Here is a 20,623-nt window from a genome sequence, read left to right on the forward strand (position 1 = left end):
ATCCCATATACCAGGGTTACATTATCACCAATGAAGACAAAAGAACCAGGAGCTGCAAATAAAGACACTGCAACCCTCTGTAAATTCAATTCTTCAGGCACTTTTCAACCAGCAAGCAGCAATTTTGCTCCAGTGTGCAAGGTCCTACTGAACCCAGCAGATGGCACCCAAACCTTCGAAAAAGGAAAAAATGGAACTTTTCCTTCCCTTTCTCCTTCATGGCAAGAAGTCCACTGCATCTACATACTCCCCCGCCCCGCATTTTTAAACACCACACCTACCAGTGCATGTTTTTATTATAAGAAAAAACCAGAAGACTTCCATAATTTAACATGCAAACACCCGGAAGAATGTCCACACTGCATAACAAGGCAGAGGAGGTCATGGCATAGAGCAAACTAGGCAATGGTGCTGCACATACAGCCGTGCCACTGGGATCTGCTTCTGGGGTGCTCAGGAGAGGCTGCTGCAGACCTCTCCTCTGGGGTACCCTATGGAAATATCAGTTTCAAAAAAACACCTGTACTGGGTCAGATCAAAGGTCCCTGAACCCAGTATCTGGACCCTGAGAGTGGCCAGAAATGGGAAAGAGAAAGGAAAAGATAAGCATATATGATACTTCCTTCTCTGGACACTCTCTACAATGATTTTCAGCGATTTTTGGAGACTCACAAGGTTTCCCTGTAAATAGGTTTTCTTCCAGATATTTTTCAGTTTTTCATTGAGTACAAAGAGAGTTCTGGCATCCACAACAGTTTTAAGCAACAACCTCTGCAAGTCTGTCACACAGCCTATGAAGAACCACCTCCTTCTCTGAACTTGATTGCCACTGCCATTCTTGTTTGGAAGAGACTCTGAATGCCTGACCCCATGACACATCTCTCCATGCTGCACATCTCTCCTGAGCCTAGAGATCCACATCATACTGTCCCTTCTTTTCAGCCTATGGGCTTCTAGTCTCTTCAAGTCAAAGTCTCTTCTAGTCGTTCATCAAGTCAAAGTAATTCCTCACCTTTGCTTATCCTTGTTCCTGCTTGGTATCTTTGCAAATTTATTATATATTCTCTTTGACATGAGAGGAACAGAACTGCACAGGTGAACAGAAACCATGAACTTGTGCCATGGTAAGGCAACATTTGCTGTTTTATCATCTATTTCTTTCCTAATAATTCCTAATGCTTGATTTATATATCTGACAACTACTGAGCACTGAACCTCAGCCTCACAATGACCTTCCAGAATTCCTCAATTTGCCCTTTCCTCAATGATCTGAATAACGTAGTATCATCAGCAAGTTTCCTCACCTCACTCCTTACCCTGACTAAGAATATTTTCAGACTGTGGCAGTCTCACAAGCCTGAGAAGTTGAGGGGGAACAATCAGTGCATTCTTGCAGTGAAGGTGACAGTGTCCCTTGCTGGGTAACATGTGAGTTACTTACTGGCTACCCTTTACCCTATCTTTTGCTGGCTATTGTCTTGACTAGGCAATCCATCTTCACTACTGATATTCACCAGTGGGACCTATTCCAAATTGCCCCAATCAGTTCCTTGATTAAATTACTCCAATCAGCAACTATGATTAAGTGCACAGTCACAAATATGTGCAGTCCATTAGGGACCAAACCAGCAGGCTGCTGAACCCCCAGCTCTGAGAAGGAAGGTCAGACACCTTCAGAGCCATGCAGGCAGCCTGTATAACCACTTTGCTACAGCTGAGAACTGTATTGTCTCTCATTTTCCAAGAAGCACCAGCAGCACTGGCTCTTTTTACATGTAACTTTACGAATAACACATGAAGCTTAAGTCACTACTAGTTCCACAGCCTACTAAGGTTAACTGGAAATATCCTCCTCACCTCACAAGGGCTTTGGATCAGGCCTAAGGAGGACTGCTCCAGGCTGCCACTACAGAGGCTGCCTACAGCAGCTGTCTGCAAGGCCACATCACAGGAACAAACACCAGCAGCACCAGGCTTAGCGCTGAAGGTTTGTACCCATATGGTATTATTAGTGACTGGCCCAAATGGAGACATTTGGCTTCCAGTGATTTTAGATGCATCAAGCATGCTACTATAGGTAGGAAGGTAAAATGTTTCACGCAAGAATTGTCACAGTCCACCCACCCCACCATTTGCTCACTTGGAGGAACTGTATCATGGTGGAATTGCTTCGGCAGTACAAAAGGCAGAAGTCTCAGCTCTCGATGCTGACCTTTACAAGCTCAATTTCCCACTTAGAACTTCACACAAAACCTACTACATAGTGCATAAAAATGGTGACTCAGAATAAGCAATTTGAAGAAGAACCTAGGCAGCTGAAAGTGCCTGGAAATGCTGACTTGGTATGAAGATCCCTAAATGATTCTACGATTCTGTGTGGACCAATTTGTTCCTTTCACAGCTCCAGTGTCTCAGGAGAGTGTTTAGTCTAGCACACAGACAGAAGCAGCTGCAGTCACTGCGCAAGTCTGGTTTTACTAAACTAGATTCAGAGAATCTATAACAACTTCTTTGTGAGACTAAAAGAGGTCAACAACATCAATCATGACAGCTATATGAGAATTAATAAACTTTAAGGCAAAATTATACTAACCTCAGTATGCCACACCTCACACATAGACACAGATAAATTATTTTGTTATAGGGTGCATACCATGTTCTGAAAAGATCATTAAAATCATCGGACAGCAAAGTGAAAACACTTTCTCTGGAAAGGTTTAGCACCTTTGCCTTGGAAATATGCAGCACCAAAACGAATTATGAAAGACAACTGCTGAAAAAGTAACAACTCTAGAAGTCACAGTTTAAAAGAAAAGTGGAAATATGCAAATAGAAAATTTCTCCAGAATTTTTCTGACATTAAAAAATTGAATAGTGCTTTGAAATAATATGGACTACAGTGAGATTTTATCTGTCGATGTCAAAACTTAATAATGATGAACTAGTTGCACAATTGAGCCGATTTTGCAGGTATTAAGATCTCAGCATCTCAAACATCAGCCTGCAAAAGGATGTGCTATGTTTCACCCAGAAAAGCACTGAAAGGGCTTGGAATAGAACCTAATATTCTTCCCTGTCCCACTGTAAGTATCAACTGTCTAGAGATAAAGAAAGCAGAAGCACTTGAATATAAAGAGTGTGTTTTCTGGAGAGATTTGAAAAAATATTTGTCCACAGATAACATTTTCAGATATAAAGTAAACTCTTTGCCTAAGGAAAAAAAGATAAAACACATTGAAAACCTCAAGAAATGAGAACTGAATGATGTGGTTTCTATGGTGTCTGCCAAAACAAATGACTGAAGGCCATGTGTGCATGAAACTGGAGATTATCCCTATAAAATGTTCTTTTGCATTGCCTTCTTCCAACACTGAGGATGAAAAGTAAACTGAAATTATTCAGGCATCTCATTGCACTCCTTGCCCCAAAATATATGGATCATTACTCAGTCTCTAAGGCAGAAACAATAGCCAGAAGCATAAAGAGTGACTAACTTTGGATCACAAGCTTTGGCTTTCAGCCAAATTTTCATAAAATGCTCAGTGCCTTTGGATACCTTAACTACTACCAACGAACTTGTGCTGTGTTGAACTAGGTTCTCTGAAAAGCTGAGACTCTTCTGGCTCCCATGACTGAAAGTAGAATTAATAGTCAGTACCTTTCAAAAGTCACATTGAAATTGTTCAGATTTGCAATCTACTATTCATCATGATCAAACTCAGATGCTGTGCACCCCTTGCATGAAGATGATCATACTTAAATGATCTTTTGAAGATGCGTGAACTCTATGTATAAAATAATAATTGCCCTATTATAAGGAAATTATTCTTTTGACCTACATTTCTCTGATGACCTGAAGTAAAATTTTTAGGTCACTAAAATATATATATAATAGCCATTGTAACCAAAGAGGTCTGCTTTATCCAGAAAGTAGTATTTTCCAAAGCTATCATATTCAGTTTCTCCCTGTCCATTCTCTGTCCCTATCCTCTCTGCTGTTTATACATTAATCTAGCAAAACTGTGCATGTACATGACTGTAATACCACATATCTGAAAGTGTTCTGCAATAAAAAGTATTTCTACTTCTGCTTTCTCAGTTAATCTAGCAATGAATTTACTATTATTACATTTAAGTGAAGCACTCATACTAACACAATTTCCAAATCTTTCACATTAAAAAAAATCTCCTGCTTTCTATCTTTGTTTCCTGCACTAGCCATTTGTTCTACATAGTTGTTATTCATAGGGTTTTCTACCTCAAACAATGCTAATTCTCCTTCCTCCTTTTTAACTGTCTTTGTGTTGAATGCATTATGTACATGACTCAGCCTGCATGAAGCACATGGGGTGTGAGGGAGGAGGTAATCAGGAGAAGCTAAATACCAAATTACCTGCTAGAATGATGCCACTATTGCAAACAAGCTATTCTTTTTGAAAATTTACTTCTAAAATTCTTTGGATCATTAGAATTTTCTTTTTAAATCATGGTGCCAAATGATGCCAGGAAAACTTAACTGTTTTGATTGCACAGGAAAATGTATCTAGCTGTAGAAATAGTGGATGATTTGCCTTTGTCTCAGTTTATCCTCAGGAAACCAATTATTTTCATCCTAGATTAATTCAGCATTATGCACCATTACCTCCAGATTACTCAAGCATAACCAGCACCAATAAACTATAATTAAATCCACTCTTTGTCACAGGCACATCAGACTGACTAAACCAGCAAATTTGCATATAGATTACCTTGCTATTTGTCTGCTTTGAAAGATTTTTCAACATGGTGTGACAAAATCAGCTCCTGGACGAGCAGGCGTGCACATGCACACACAGAGACAATCCACAAAATAAACATTACATTCACAATTTTTGCTCAGTGCAATAGATGCTGTTGCTAGCATGATGGACAGATCCCTTCCTCCATGGTAAAATACCTTACTTTTGTGGGCTTTCAGTTTCAGAATATAAAATAAATCATTAAAGGTCTCATTTACTTCCATAGCATTTCCCACATAACATAGTAGATGGTGAATGAGAAAATTTGCAAGGAATCTAGATATAAAGCCACATATTTGTAAATGCAAAGGTGGGTCAGAGGAACCAAACCATTCCTTCTTGCTGTGTGCAGTGTGTGAATATATTTTTCCTGGAAAGGAGAGAGAACTTTGCTCCCTCACCATTGCTTTCCCAGGAGTGGCCAGCACTCTGTGCAGGGCGGCAGGGAGAGCTGTGCTGTGACTTCTCTCCTGCCTACTCTGCTGGGAACAGAGTGACAAATCCAAACTTGAGAGATGCAGGTTTGAGTGAGGGTCTTTTTTCAAACTTCGCTGATCTTTCCTTTCCTCTTCTCTGCATATGGAGATCTCTATTAGGAAAAGACTCACTTTATCTGATGTCCAAGAGAAGGGTGTAAAACATTAGACTTTATGAAAACATTAGGTTGAGAAAAAAACAGGAAGAAGCCACATATTTACAGGAGCAGATGTCCAAAAAGTACTTATACTCAGAGGCTCTGTTCTTAATATTCTGAGAGTTCTTTGTGTTGTTTCTGGGTTTTGAAATGTGGGACTTCCTCTGAGGGAGGAAGGTTTGTTTAGCAGTGGTATAGAACAAGAGCATTTAAGATGGTTAAGGCTCAGCACAGACCAAATAGCCACTGAGAAATAAAGCACAGTTCAAGCTTTTAGTGCCCCAAGGCATAAGGATTCCTGAAAGCCAACTCCATGAGAGGCTCTGTGCCAGGGTGCAGTCTTGTCCTCAGGACCTAGCCACATCTGTCCTGGTCTGCTGCACAGGCACAGCTGAAGGTGACTCTATTCTCAGCCACCAACCAGCCAGCTGTGGTCTTTCTGGCTGGTCACAGCTGGGCTTTCTGCTGCCTGATATTGAGGAAAAGGCTGCTTTCTTCTGTTACTACAGTTGTCTCCTGAATCATCCTGAAAGGAAACTTCTGAATAATGCTCCCCGTTTTGCTAATAAACACTGTGATGTTTAATTGTTTCTGGCACCCCACCCTTTTCCCATTACCTCCTCAGCATCTTGATTATTAATGAATAAGCAAAGCACACCCCATCTTTGCCCTGAAGTATAATATATACAGTGGTGTGCTGACAAAATAGGAACAAATAATACACAAGGAGCACTCACAACACATTGTGCTTCTCAGCTGAAAGAGGAATATCCTACAGCATGGATCTGCAGATAAGAATACTTATATTTGAGCTAGTTTAGGTGCAGCTCCAATATCCCAGGCTGCAAAATGCAACACAGCTTCAGGCTAAGTATCAATGCAACCTGCCCATGGCTTCCTATGGTTTGTTGCTATACTAATACCAGCACCCAGTATTAGCATATATAGCATTAGCTACATAACCCAGGTATGATGACTGAAGTCGAAATGAATCTAGATTATAAAAGAAACAGGACCAGGGAGCTGCCAGCTCCTGGTGGCTGGATGCATATTAGCTGGGATAAGCACTATGACCAAAAGCTCACTGTCTCTGCAAGCCCCATACCTGACTGTAGCTGAGGAGAAGAAACTGGACAAAAGCCTACATCCCACTGAGAGAGATCAAAGTGAAGTAACATTCAAAGAAATGTCATAAAGATTTCGAGGCAACACCCATATTATTCAGGGCTGTGCCAGACGACCTGATAAATCTCATTGTTCTGGCTAAAACCAGGTCACCAGGATTGTGGTTAACATTAGTTACAGTGTTTACATTCTCTTTACATTCTTGGCAATGCCTGGAACATATGTAAAAATGGCAGGAATGCTTTGCTCATTCTTAAATTTTTTCCTGAGTGCTCTTCCCTACATAAATGCACACCACAAAGATGATCAAGACTGGGGGGAGGCAAAAGGAAATGTTTTCTCTTTTCTCCCTGCTAATGTGAGAAAAGACCTTCAAAGCAGGAACAAATATTACAAATATACATATATTATTTGTTTAGAAGGCTTATGATACAGCTGGGGACTGGAGAGAAAGAAAGAACACTTCCTTCAAGTTATTAGGCCATATTCAACTCCAAATCAGCCTACCTTACTGGCCATTTGCTGCCATTTGAATAAACAAAGGACATGTCCCTGTTCGTGATGTAAAGTTGCCAATAGCTTAACCACTAGAAATTAATATGGTATTTTTTCAACTCAGTTCTCAAAGCTGGGAAGATATAGTTCTGAATTCAGCAAGATTTTCCACCTAGCACAGAAGCAAGGTACTGCTGAAGCTGCTACACCCTTACATTTCTCTTGTACTATAAAGTATAAGCTGGTCTCTTGCCTCTGAGCTGGGCAGGTTCTTCTGTTATGCCTGAACACAGCAGAGCAAGTGACTTGCTCACTGTTGACTGCTCCCTGTTTTGACATAGCAGTTCCTAAGGGGGTCCTCAGAAAGAAACAATTCTTTAAAAAATGTAGTGGAATGCTATTCAAAAACTTCCCAAGTGGCATTACAGCTTGCTGGAGCTAATAATGGCTTCCAGACTAACCTTTTTCCCCAAAATATTTCCTTTGCTTTACAGCCAGCTAAGTGAACAGCTAGCACGGGCTGTGGCTGTTACTCTTTCAATTACCTTCCCCTACTTGTTGTAAAATAGATAATCTTATCCTGCTCTCAGTGGCAAGGCACACACTGGGCAATAAAGAGCTGTGAAGACACAGCAGAGCCTTGGCTGTGGAGAAATTTCCAACTGACTTGGACTGAACTGGGTATCCAAATTCCTACAAAATTACTAGGCTTCCTGTGTAATGAAAACAAATGTTTACCCATTAAATCCATTGCCTTTTGTTGCTCACTGCATCTGTCTGTGAGAATACTGTCATTTCTTCTTGAGGACTTCATTCTCAAAATATGGCAGGATGAGAAATACCTCAAGAATGATGGTTTGTTTTCCTTTGACATGTCAGGACAAGTGTCTCACATCAAAAGAGATATTTTCTTCTTGGAGAGTTCCAGATCAAACCAGGCAGGACAAAAATGTGACTAAGTGTGATAAATGGCTCAGTGTTACCATCCACACACTTTTGTGCCACCATGGATCCAATCATAGAGACTGACATTTAACTTTGCTCTTTCGCTCAGCTCACAGATCACAAAATGTATTACATCCTCAGCTCCAACCTCCAAAGGTAAGACAAGGATATGAGAGAACTCATTTCAGCAGCACGGCTTTAAAAAGTAGAATTAATACCCTATTTATATATAGAATTCAACTTAATGTACAGGAATTATAATAAATATTAAACTCTCCATTCCACCGCCCTCAGAAAGCCACCCTAAGTGGGAGACTTTCACTTCTGAATCAACAGAAAATATGAAGATATCAGTATTTGCCTGTATTTCCTGACCAACTCCAGCCACTGCAAATCAGCCGTTAAAAAAAAGCCAAGTCTGAAACTAAGAGGGTAAAGAATCTACCAAATGATGATTTGTAACAATAAAAATGAAAAACAAGCACTGTAACATAATCTATTCATCACTAAGTTATATCATTCAGAAATAATTACTGTTACAATGTTTTTTCTAGTGTACTGCAAACACATTTTAGAAGCATTAGAGCAAACATGATTTGCTAAGTCAGTTTCATACATATATAAAGCTATTACGCATAAAGCTTTCCCATGTGAGCTTTTGATTTTGTTTTTCCCATTTCACCTTGAAGGTAGAGCACTAACATCACACATGAAATAAAGCAAGAATTTCAGTTGAGGTGTGACATTTTGCTAGTGTCAATAGCATACCTCTTCTCAAAAAAGATGGCAGTGAGTCCAGCAAGATTACCTAACTATTGTGGACAGTTAAACACATTGCTACATACATTCAAAAATCATGCCTTTATTTTCATCTGAACAGAATGTGAATAGCTGTTATTAAATTAGTCAGATAGTTCTCAGACCAGTCATCTGTTTAGAAAATCAATTTCTCCTTATTTTTTACATCAGCTCCTTTTTTCCTTTTTTTTCATTAGAGGTTGTACTTTTCAGAAGCACTGCTTGCCTGTTAACTTCTGAAAGCTCACCTGTGTTTCTTGTAGAGTGTTTTGTGGAGGATTATAGTATTAAAACTGTTCATCTGTGTTAATTAGATACATCTGTTTCAGAAAACAAATCTGTGTCTATAAACCACTTCTGCCTGGCCATATGTAAATTAGGCTAGCAGGTATCTTGGAACTGAATAAAAAAGTGCTTTAAGTGTGCAACTGCAGCCAGAAATGTGTAAGGAAACATGAGAATGTTTCTTCTACTTTTTTTTTTTTTTTTTTTTTTTTTTTTTCCCCCTGAGATGGCAAGATACTGTGTTTTCTAACACTATGTTTGCACCGCAAACCTATAAAAAGAAAAGCAGCAACAAGATTATCTTCTGTCTTGTACACAGTGATATGACAGATAGCAATCAAGGCCAAATTACTGCAACCTCAAAGCTTCATTTCTGCTGTCTGAACTAGGTCAAAAGCATGGGCTTCTTTTCGTTTCCTGAGAGGAATGCAGAATTCTCAGCCTATTTGCAGAGCTATTACCTGGAGAGGCAGCAATGAGATACTTATTCAAGAACAAGCATTGGTTTTCATGAGTGGATGAACCGTGTATTTTGCCTTCCTGCCAGAAACAGCATTGCAGTAAAATATGACAAATGAGAGGCCTATTCTGCAAAATTTTGTATCTCAGTTTAACAAACCCGTCAACAGGAATGACTACACCACAAAAAAAAAAAAAAAAAAAAAAAAAAAAAAAAAAAAAAAAAAAAAAAAAAAAAAAAAAAGAGACATGTTTTTTAGTGTATAATCCATAATGCTCATAACATCAAAATTAGAGACTGCCAGACTTCACATCATACATCTGCCATGGGTGTCATCTGTCCAAATGTGTCCAGTCACCTGAATAGTCAGCATATTCAACCCTGTTTTGAAGACAACTTTAGGATGCAGTGTAGACATATATTACAGGACCATCAGTAATAAAATTAAGGTTCTAAATGTATGTTGCTGATAACAATGAAGCAAAGAAGAAATTACACATGATTTGCACCAGTTACTCTATCTTATCAGGATCCTTGGAGATTCAAACTTAAACATGTGTGCATATAAAACAAAATGTGTGACATTTGCAGAACTCTTATTTTTTTGTACATTACCTTTAGGACAAAGCAGTGATCTGTTGGTGCCTTATATTTCACTTTGTGTTGATAACCGTAATACACATTCACGTTCTCAAACTGAAGGAAGCATGCCAGATCCCGTGATGTCTACAAATGAAAACCAAGCCCATCATTCTTAGAACAAACTGAATTTTGATGTGAAACTTACCAATAGGACCTTTATCAAGTGCTTGAATGCCAATGAATTTTATTCCTGTAACTCTCATGAGGCTGACTAAAAAAAGAAGGATTAATTTTAAGTGTATGCTTTCTTAAAATAAAAATTGAAAGAGGGTCAGTACATATTATGAATAATCTATAACACAGTTCAATATTTTGCTCTTGTTCTGATTATGCTGTGCTTCATTGCTTTGTCTGGAAATTTTAGCTTATGTATAATATGGTCAAAGAGAACACCATAGTAATAAACCACACCCTTAAAATTCTGAGTGGAGAAAGTAAGTTTGGGATTCTAAATTGGTTTGGGAGCTTGTTTTTCTTTTGTACATGTAACAAACAAGCCCTCATCAGGAAATAAGCACACATTTAATCTGTTTCGTTATGAATTTTCTCAAATTTCCTGGTGTCATTCCGTTTCTGTTTATCATAACATTTGCTTGTTCACAATATATTGCTAAAGTAACAAGGTTTCTGTTGCTGGCACATTTCTCAGTGATGAATTCTGCATACAGTAACTTTTGCAATCCTTTGCATGGAAATGCAAAAATAGCCATTTCACAGGGTCACTCTTTGCTAAACTGAGAAATCAAGAAATTGTGGGAAAAAAAGGCAAAAAGGAATCAACAAACCACAAGCTCCCTTTACCCTTAAAAATGGGATATGATATGATATGATATGGGGATATGTTATAATATGCATATGATGGTCCTTGTCTGCTGTTCTTATTCTTAATGATATTTTCATTACAATATACCCTTGAGTCAGCTTTATTTACAGAGTTTGCAAATAAGATTTATGGTGAAACACTTCCTACTAGACGTAGACAGGGCTTCTCTCTCTCTCTCTCCTGTCTCCACTGGAGCTGATAATACCACAGATTTTGTCAGAGCGTGCGCGGACCTCGGTTTTTCAAACATCTTAAAGTTCATAAATGTGCTCAAATCCATCCAGTACAATGTGTTGCTCCTTTCCTTTAGGAACCAGGCAATAGTGATTAAGACCAATATGAATGCAGCTCTTACTATCTTCTAAGGAACAGATTTTTATGCAAGGGACAAAGGCACTTACTGTGAGTATTTGTGCAATGTTAGCATGACATAGCAACGTTAACATGACATAGCAACACAATTAACAAGAATAGATTTTTTAATTATCATCTGTAATTCTGATGCTTTTCTTTTGTGACTCTATCCATTAACAGCACATTTTTGAATGGGATATAAGTGGAGCAATGTTGAAGAAAAAAATTAAGACAGCAGGGCTGACTGGTGCCGGTTTGTTAACAAATAACCCTGAAACAAAAATCACCACAAGCATGTTTGCAAAATTATCTGAACGTGCCCCTGTATTTTCACCTTCACCATGTATTTTACAGCCAGAACAAAGGGCCAAAGGTATGCCAGATGTTTTTGCTTTTGTGTAACAACTGAAAACAGGAATACTATGATGAATCTCAAAACAGCTGCAGCAGCTGAAGATACTGCTGTCTGCCAAGTGTTCGTTTCCATCTCTCAAAGAAAGACTACCCTGCCCACAACTGAATGATGTGCAAGGTGCACGTGCACTTTTCATGCTACCCTGACAAAGGGATGAAGTCTCATAATTTAAGGGTTTTAACTGAAGAGCTTTACTGAATTCTACTGCAGTGCTTTAAGAGGTTTAACACTGTCACTGCATCCTGCTCATGTCCCAGAAATTACCGTCTCCACAACAGATAAGTGTACCTCATCCTCATCTGTTCCAATACAGACTGCAGTAATAATTTAGATCACCATTAAGCACAGATTTGAGCTAAGAGACTTGATTTTCTATGGAATGGTTAAGACATGGGCATAGGAATCCTTTGGCTGAAGGCTGTTACAGATGCAGAAGCAAACAGATGACTGTTCTACAGTCTTCAACGGCTGTCACTATCTCCTAAAGAACGAGATTCCTGGTGAAAATATAGTGACTTTAAAGCACACAAGTCCCAAAAATACTCAATAACAGGCAGTTACACAGGCTGAAATGAGGAACAGGCAGTAAAGTGTTAAACAGCTGTTACAAGGGGACTGTAACAAGCGGTTTACAGCCTATCACCTGAAAAAAGAAAGCACTTCCCTCATTTGCACTATGATGAAAAGTCACTGGAACAGGTATCACTGAATGATGAAAAAAGGCTGAGTAACTATCAGCACATGCTTGCCTTGCTTTGGCACTGTACTACTGGTCATTGTTGGAGGCATACTACAAGGAAATGTCCAAGATAAACTTTGCATTTGACTATTACATTTTTTCCACCTTAAATGCCTTCTAAATAGCATTCTAGATCCTAATTGACTGGATGTTGTGTGCACAACCTGATTTGAGGCATGAAAGCCATTATCTCAGGGTCAGGTAAAGTCAAAATCAATTGCTGATAAAGCAGTAAGGTGATCTGTGTTTCACTGTGGTTCAGTTATAAACACAGGTTACTGCAGCAGCAGCACAACATCCTTTTACAAGATAAAAATTATTTTTTCCTTCCTATTTTAGTCAGGAAGTAGCAGAAGAGTTAAGTTTCAAAGCATAAATCATAACAGTAAAGCTTCACCACCAGCAGCAGCATTTTTAAATATGAAGCATTAGCAGAGATGTAAGCGGTAACAGAAGAGGTTTTCAGAACACACACCAAAAAAATATCACCAGTCCCAGAATCCACTATTCTACCTCATCACCGTGGAAATGAAAAGCCACAGCTGTACGTGCAATACATCCAGTGCTGGTACCTCAGACTCTTCAAGTATTTTGTAATACTAAATGTAAGTAAATTTGATTCAGCTGGGTAGACACTTCTGACCCACTTCTTTCTACATAATGGGTGGTATTAAAAAGCCATAAAAGACACAACACATTCTCTATGTATAGATCACTGTAATAAAAAATGTACAGCACTTCACTTGCTGGTTACTGGCCCAGAAAGTCAGTATCAAGCAAAGTAAAATTCTACCTTTTTTTGGACAAAAAATAGTTTACTTGATAACTTTTTAAGATAGGCTTTCACAGGAAACCCATAAACAGTGAAGTATTTTGGCAACACTTCACCAGCTGATGGGTGCTATGCTGTTTTTCTTTCCCCTCCTGCCTCCCGGAGGAGCACTATTTTATTAATGCTTTTATATGTCCCTAGAAATCTGAAGGAGAGAAACATGACAGGATTCAGTGACTGCATTCTAGTATTTGCACAAGTGATGTAGTCAAAGTTGAACCATGGAAATCTCAGCCCTCTCAGATGCACCAGACAGTGCTCTTCAAATATCACCTTGGGAGTTCTACACTTTCACCTCCATGAATTGTTTTATTGCTAAAAGGATTATTTGGCTTCCTGACCTTGGTTTTTCCTCTGGGTACATAATAAATTCCAGAAGCTCGTAGAAGAAAATAACGCCTCTTCCAGGATTTTTTTCCATCTTCTTTTAAATAAAGAGCCCCTTCAAGCTCTGGCACAATGACAGATGTCCCACAGAAGCTTTCCTGTGCAACAAGAATAATAACGCACAAGATAAATCCACTTAAGGACAATCCTATCAATATATAGCAGAAAAATGCTTTCTTGAAAAATAAAGACATTTCTCATGACAGTGAACATACGAACATGGGGAATGCAGTTACTGGGGAGATGAACACCTTAGACAGGCAAAGGAAACTTTTCCAAGCTAATGCTGGGTGCTCACACAGTGATAAAGAAGGCTTGCAAAATCTCCATCCCTTAGGGTCAAGCAAAAACCTACAAAGGCTTTTAACTAGACATAGATGTGCTCAGTGAAGGCTATAGAACAGAGTGGTTAGTACTGTTGCTTTTTTTTCTCTATTGCAGTGTTTAGAGGTTCTGTAGAGAAATATTATGGTAGAGAGATTCTTCAGAGACTGCTTAGAGCTCTAAAAACAGCTGAACCTCTGCCTTCACTTTGAAATACATGCTAGCATTTAAAACACTGTTTAATCTGATATACTAATTGTTTGCTTGAAGGACTTACTGTTAGGTAATTTTTAATGCAAACACACTTATCACTTAAGGTTTTCATCCAGAATTAACCAGGATTTCTGATGGTTAACATCTGGTGCCTTCAGGAGATGCACTAATTTGGAAATATGAGTCCTCAGTCACCTGAGAAAAGCATTTCCTTTGTGAGCTTTCACCAAACTGCTTGCCTGGAGAACTGTGGTAATCTTTTCTTTCAAACAGCTCTGGGTTTTTCTCTTTCAAGAGTACATCTGAAGCAAAACTTGAGCAGGAGGCAAGAGATTAAACAGACTTTCTGGAAAAGTGAACAGGTCTTTTTCTGTTGTAGAACAGCTAACAAGTTGAGAAGTAAATCCACTTCTAATCTAAAGATAATTGTTCAGTACTGATCAACCTTACTAACAATAAGTCCCAAGGGCTGACCTAAGAGTGAACAATCTGCGTTTTTTTAACGAGAAGCAGCAGATGCAGAGGAAAGTCTACATATTAAACCCGAGATACAAAGACACCAACAACTTCCTGTTACACTGGTTCCCACAAAGGACTAAATGTTATTGCAGACAAATGTGCAAATGGTGGTGGAGTCTTGGTGACATCTGTATAATCAGCCTAAGAATTTGGCTTACCTCCAGCAAAGCCTCTTTGTTTTTATCATTCATTTCTTTGCTTTCTTTCTTCCCTTTGTTTGCCAGGTAGAAATTCTGGTGAAGACACAAAAGAAGTTCATGTTCATTATAAAGCCAGCAATAAAAGAAACTAGATTGCTACAAACTCAATAGTTACTGAGTCTTTCAATAATGAGTACCCTATCAGCAGGTGCAAAAGACACATGCTTAGGGACTCTTCTTACAGAAAAGTTTAATCACATCTGCCTGCTCATTTAGTTCTTTATTCTGAATTTTAGTTCTTCATTATGAATATTGTTCAAAGCTAACATACGATTGTTTTTGCCTATGTAAATATGGCCTCCAGAAATTAAAACCAGTGGCTTTTGGTTTTGGCTGTTTTTCTGGGTCAATGAGTTTCGGTTTTAGCATTCCAATTTTTACTATACAACTCACAATTTTTCCTATATTATTACAGGTTGTAGAGAACCTAACATTTGATTGCATGCTGATATAGAATGAATACAATACAGTATCAAAAGGCTAGAAAGCATTTTCCCTACAACCCAATCTGGTCATTTGCATGCTTTGTATCTTGCACTCTGGATACAAGTCAGCTCTCAATTTTTAGTTAAAGTGCTTATGTGCCAAAGCACTTTTTATCCAAAGTTACTATTTTCTACTTTTGTACCCCTGCTCATGCTCTTCAAAGTACTTTTAAGCAGCAAAGAAACTGTGCAAAATCTAGAAGAAATCTGAAGAAGTGATCGTCATGATATCTTGGCACATGTGCTCAAGCCTACTGAAAATAAAGCCTGCACTCCTCTGTTTCTGTGAAGATGCAGCTGCCCTTGGAGGACCCAGTGCCTGCCTGCGCCACAAATAAGGAACCATGCTGCCTCAAGAACACGCTCACCCATGAAAACAAATTCACCCACTGTTGAACAGCAATAACCAGTCTGCATCCATCTGCATTGTACAGATGGACAAAAGGACAGCACACGGACATACGTACAGATTCTGATGTGTGGGAAGGATGCTAGGACCTGTGTGCTGGAGCAGGTGCTGTGACTTTGCTCCACAGCAAGCAGGGCCAGACAAACACAGACAGCTGCCTGCACAGTGTAAGGCAATTGAATGTGAAGGAAGATCAAGGATGGATGTATCAAGTAGCTATTTGGATCCATGGCCTTGAGGCCAGAATGGTTACACTCAAGAGTTCTTGTGGTTTACAGTTTTTCAGTTTATCTGACTTTTCTCTATCTCTTCATGTGTCAAGACTATGAGAAAGTGACAACATATTTACATGCCTAGAACTCCTCAACACCTAAACTGCAACATAAATGTAAACATTACCAAAATACAAATGAGAAGTGTGTAAATGAAGGAACAGGCTGCTGCCAAAAGAAAAAGAAAGAAAAAACACAAAGCAGCAAATCTGCCTGCCAGCAGACCACATTTAAAGCAATGAAATTTATCTGAAGTGAAACTCTGCTCTTCCACACAACCACATCTTGTTTTCCAAGCAGTGCTGTGAACAGCTGTTTGCCCGAATGCAAGCCACAGAGCAGACCGTTTTTGGAGGGGCACCAGGAAAGGAAGCAGAAGAGGTCTGGATCTCAAAACCAGTTCTTTAAAAACTTGAAAGTTCACAATATGTCAGATAAGGGAGCTCAGAAAGACAGACACCTGCAATGTGGCCTATGCTGATGCCATGTCTGTGGTGTGAGAAACTTCAGCATTGACTATAACAGTTATCCTAGGACATGCAGCTGGCTTCAGACTGCCTGGACACATTTTTCGTCCACAGCGGAAGGTAAGCAAACACTAAGGACCACAGCTTTGCAATTACATCTAAAGACAATATTCAGAATGGGAAAAAACCCAAATCAGCTCAAAACAAAACTCACTTAAAAGTTCTTAGCAGCTGCAGCCCAGCAATCCATGCATGTGCAACAGCTCCTCTTGATAGGCAGCACTATTGCAGCTGGGCTTCAATACTGTTAGGATAGGATGGGCCTTCAGACCTTGGGATGGATTTGGAAAGTAGAGGGGGACATAAGCTGTGTGAAGCCTGTGAAGGCTTCTTCTCTATACCATTATAAAGACATAGTACAACCCCTAAAATACAATGAAGGTTTATTGACACCTTATCACTGTCTCAACAAGGCTTGGCTCATCAACTTTACTACTAGTGGGGAGACCATCCATCCGACTTAGTCAGCCTTCTGTGGATTGATAATATAGAAACAAAGCTCCTCTGACTACAACTGATTCACATTCAGGCATCTGGCATTTATTTAGCAGAAGCCCAGACCACCCTGTACTGACACAGTTAATCATAAAGAGAGAAGGTTTGTACGGGGATCCATGCTGGATCTCTAATGCCACAGCTTTTTCATTAGGAAAACAGGGCTCTGTCACCTAACCCAATGTTACACAGATGTACACAGTTGTCTTTCACCTGTCAACACACACTTCATTTATTACTGATTATCTCCTTTATGTCTCTGTTCTGAAACCTGAAGTACATGGTACTTATTATTTGTCAGTGGCTAAAAACCTGGGGAGCAGACTGAGCACTGTACTTGCTTCATCACTGTGTGGTCTTCTATTTTTGATCAGAAGCATTCATCCTAGAGGAGGAAAACCACATGTGTCCAGAAGAGGTCATTTCAAGTCCAGTAGTCAAAGGTCATGATAAAAGACAAGCTCCTTCCTGTGTGAGGACACCACTGGAAAATGCATGTTTGGTTTGGGATGTCAGGTCATTAATGGGATAAGATGTAGCTGGAGGGCAGCTTTCTACATATATCTACAGATTTGAGAATTAACTATTTCTTACATTCAAAAGCCAAGTCTATCCATACAACCTTTCCACTTAGGGATACAGCCTTCTCCTTTTGCGTGGAAAGGTAGGTTAAAAAAAAACAAAAACAAACCAGGCTGTACCTCTCTGTAAAACCCTCAAACAGTGGAAGACAGAAAGTGTTTTCAGTAGTGTCCAAGAACATCTGTGTTGGCATGTAAGCAAAGCAAACATGGATCATGACAGAAACAGTACTTAACCATTGCACTATCAAACTCTCAGATTGGTTTTTATGTCTCTATGCTCAAAAAATGAACTCCCTAAATGAAATAGCATCTGTCTCACACCTTTCACTCTTTTTCATACACAGAGCCATCCAAGTGGGAATGCAGCAGCAACTACTTGTTGCATGGCAAAAAACAGGTACTCCAACACAGCATGCTCCCTCTACCTCCTCTTACACTTAGGTTGTATTTTTGCTTTCAAGCTCTTAAAATTGATTTTTCCAGAAGATCTGAAAAATCCAAAACAGCACAGATCCAACAGTGTGCATAAAACAAGGCAGCTGCTTCATACTCATGACTAGCTTCTTTTGAGCAATGGGCTGCTTGTTTATGCTCATCCAACCTGCACCCAATATGATGCCAGAACTGGCCAGCTCACACCCCCTTTCAGATCAATCCAACTGCAGCATGGTTTGTGCAGAAAAAACATAACAGAGCAAGGTCATATCTGCAATTCATATCATAGTGTGTCCCCCTAGAAAACTGTACATTACAAATATTAGAAGACACTTATAATTGTTCTGAAGATCGTAAAAGTAAAAAATTACATTAAGCTAATCTTTTGAAACCCCCTAAAAAGAGAGAGAAATTAATATTAATAAACAGTGGGAGTACAGTGAAAAACACCTCCCTTGTCTCGCTTCTATTTCTGTGCAATTTTGCCAGCATAGTCAATAACTAGGTTCCCTGTCACCCCTTTATGTTTTCATCACTGGGTAACAGTGGAGACAAAAGGAAAATCTTGATTCATAAATCTGGCCAAACTGGTGTAAAACAAAAGTATCACCTGGTGGATAGTAGATAAATATTCAGGCATGAAACTCACTATAGCTTTCTGTTACAAAAGACATTACAAATCCTTACTCCACCTTGTCATGCTCTTGAGAACTCTTGCTCTTCAGAAGAAATAAAATATCAATTCAGTGTATGGGTTCTCCATTGGAAGGTGTAACTCTAGCTTTTGGCTCACATATGAGGGAGCAAAAGCATAAAGTACTCACTGTAGAGACTTTCAACAGTTTTCATAAATACTGTCCAAAAATAAGAAAACAAACAAAGAAAAGCACATGTAGTTGTGCCTGCACTGTTTCATTTTATCAAAAGAAAAACACAGGAAATGGAAGTTCATGCAAACAGAAGTGAAATAGTGTTCTAGGAGCATGCCCAGCATTTACAGCAAGGAGTTTAGATTCAGCTACATCTTAAAAACAACCATTTTCCTTCATTTTTCTTTCTTTTTAGTGTCTTACAGATGAGAGTTATTGTTTGAGGTTTTTTTGAAAAGATAACTGACAACCTTTTCTTTCAAGAGAAAACCAGCATCACTCAACCACATGACAAAGCATCACCTTTCCAATGTTATAAAGGTTCTCTTTATTTGCCCATGTACCAGTATGTATTTTTGTTTCACTCTTTAGTCACAGACTTGTGATGCTCCTTCTCTGCACATGAGTCACTGATGGCATTCATGGAACAGCCTTTTACTGCAAGTTCCCTGCAGGGTCTATTATATCACAGTGAGCAGAGGGCAAAAGCGTGCCTGTCTTCATGGTGAGGGAGACACCTGAGAATTTTATAGTGGTTTTTCTAAAAGGTATTTCAAACACTTAAAAAAAGTATTTCAGAAACAAAGCTGCAGAAAAACTACCAAGTGATGCATTACAAGAATGATAATCTTCAAAAAAACCCACAGGCATTAACTGAGTAACATATTGCCAGCACATAGAGAATAAATCCTGCATTTCAGAATGTGAAATCCCTCTTAGAAAATAAAATATTTTAATTAAGTTTTTGTTAAATTGGTCTATAACTAGTTCACAGAAAGAAACAATAAACATTGGCACAGGTCATAGACCTTCTTCAGAGGTCCACTTGTTTTAGCAAGGCAACTGCCCATCTTTATAATGTTTTTTTAAAGCACTTAATTGTGTCAAATCTTTGTGATGAAAATTTTGGATCACTAATTTGTCTAAGAATGAACTGTAGGCACTTGGCCACCTTTGGAATTTGCCTCTTTTTTTCCCTAGAAATATATCTGCAAGTTAAAAAATGGTGAGATCTCCACAAAACCCTCCCAATAGAATGAGCATGAAATAAAACAAGGAATTCAACTGCTGCAGCATTAGCACCACTGGGTGTGTCAAAAAAAAAATTCTGCAATTTATGTACTCCCAAAATGAGTTTCATGAGGCAGCCTTGACTAAGCTAGAAGGAGGCTGAATATACTCAGCAGTCTCAGAGCACAAGATTTCAGTTTCTCATTGGTTACACTATAATTTCTGTAAGTAGTCAGCTAGTTAATCACACATCTTACCCCCTACAACTCAGCCTTTCCGCTTGGTTTACCTTTTCAGGGACTCACTGCAGATCATGTATTTTACCATGTTTCAGTATTTACTGTGAGATCTGTACAGTACTGATTACTTTCTGCCACAAAGTGCTGATATGTTTTCCCCATTCACAATGTTTGAGTTTACCATGGCCAACAGATGGACAGACTTTATTATTAGCAAAATATCTCAACAGTGTGATTGTCACAACTGATCTAGTTTCCTTATACTGTTCATTTTAGAGCTTATCATGGAAGGCTAAAGCTCAATGACTGCAGACTTGTTCAGATCCAGC

General features: G+C 39.0%; 1 protein-coding gene across 2 annotated transcripts in view; it reads right to left on the reverse strand.

The window, feature by feature from the left end:
* Positions 1 to 20,623, reverse strand: part of APBB1IP (amyloid beta precursor protein binding family B member 1 interacting protein) — a 62,605-nt gene that overhangs the window by 11,163 nt on the left and 30,819 nt on the right. For both annotated transcript variants that reach the window (XM_066315969.1, XM_066315961.1), the window contains exons 8-10: positions 14,927 to 15,001; positions 13,667 to 13,810; positions 10,136 to 10,246 (exon numbers count right to left, since the gene is read on the reverse strand). In XM_066315969.1, coding sequence (XP_066172066.1) covers positions 10,136 to 10,246; positions 13,667 to 13,810; positions 14,927 to 15,001 — 330 coding nt within the window. The remainder of the gene's footprint in view (positions 1 to 10,135; positions 10,247 to 13,666; positions 13,811 to 14,926; positions 15,002 to 20,623) is intronic.

Source organism: Sylvia atricapilla, chromosome 1, assembly GCF_009819655.1.
Source record: "Sylvia atricapilla isolate bSylAtr1 chromosome 1, bSylAtr1.pri, whole genome shotgun sequence".
NCBI lineage: Eukaryota > Metazoa > Chordata > Aves > Passeriformes > Sylviidae > Sylvia > Sylvia atricapilla.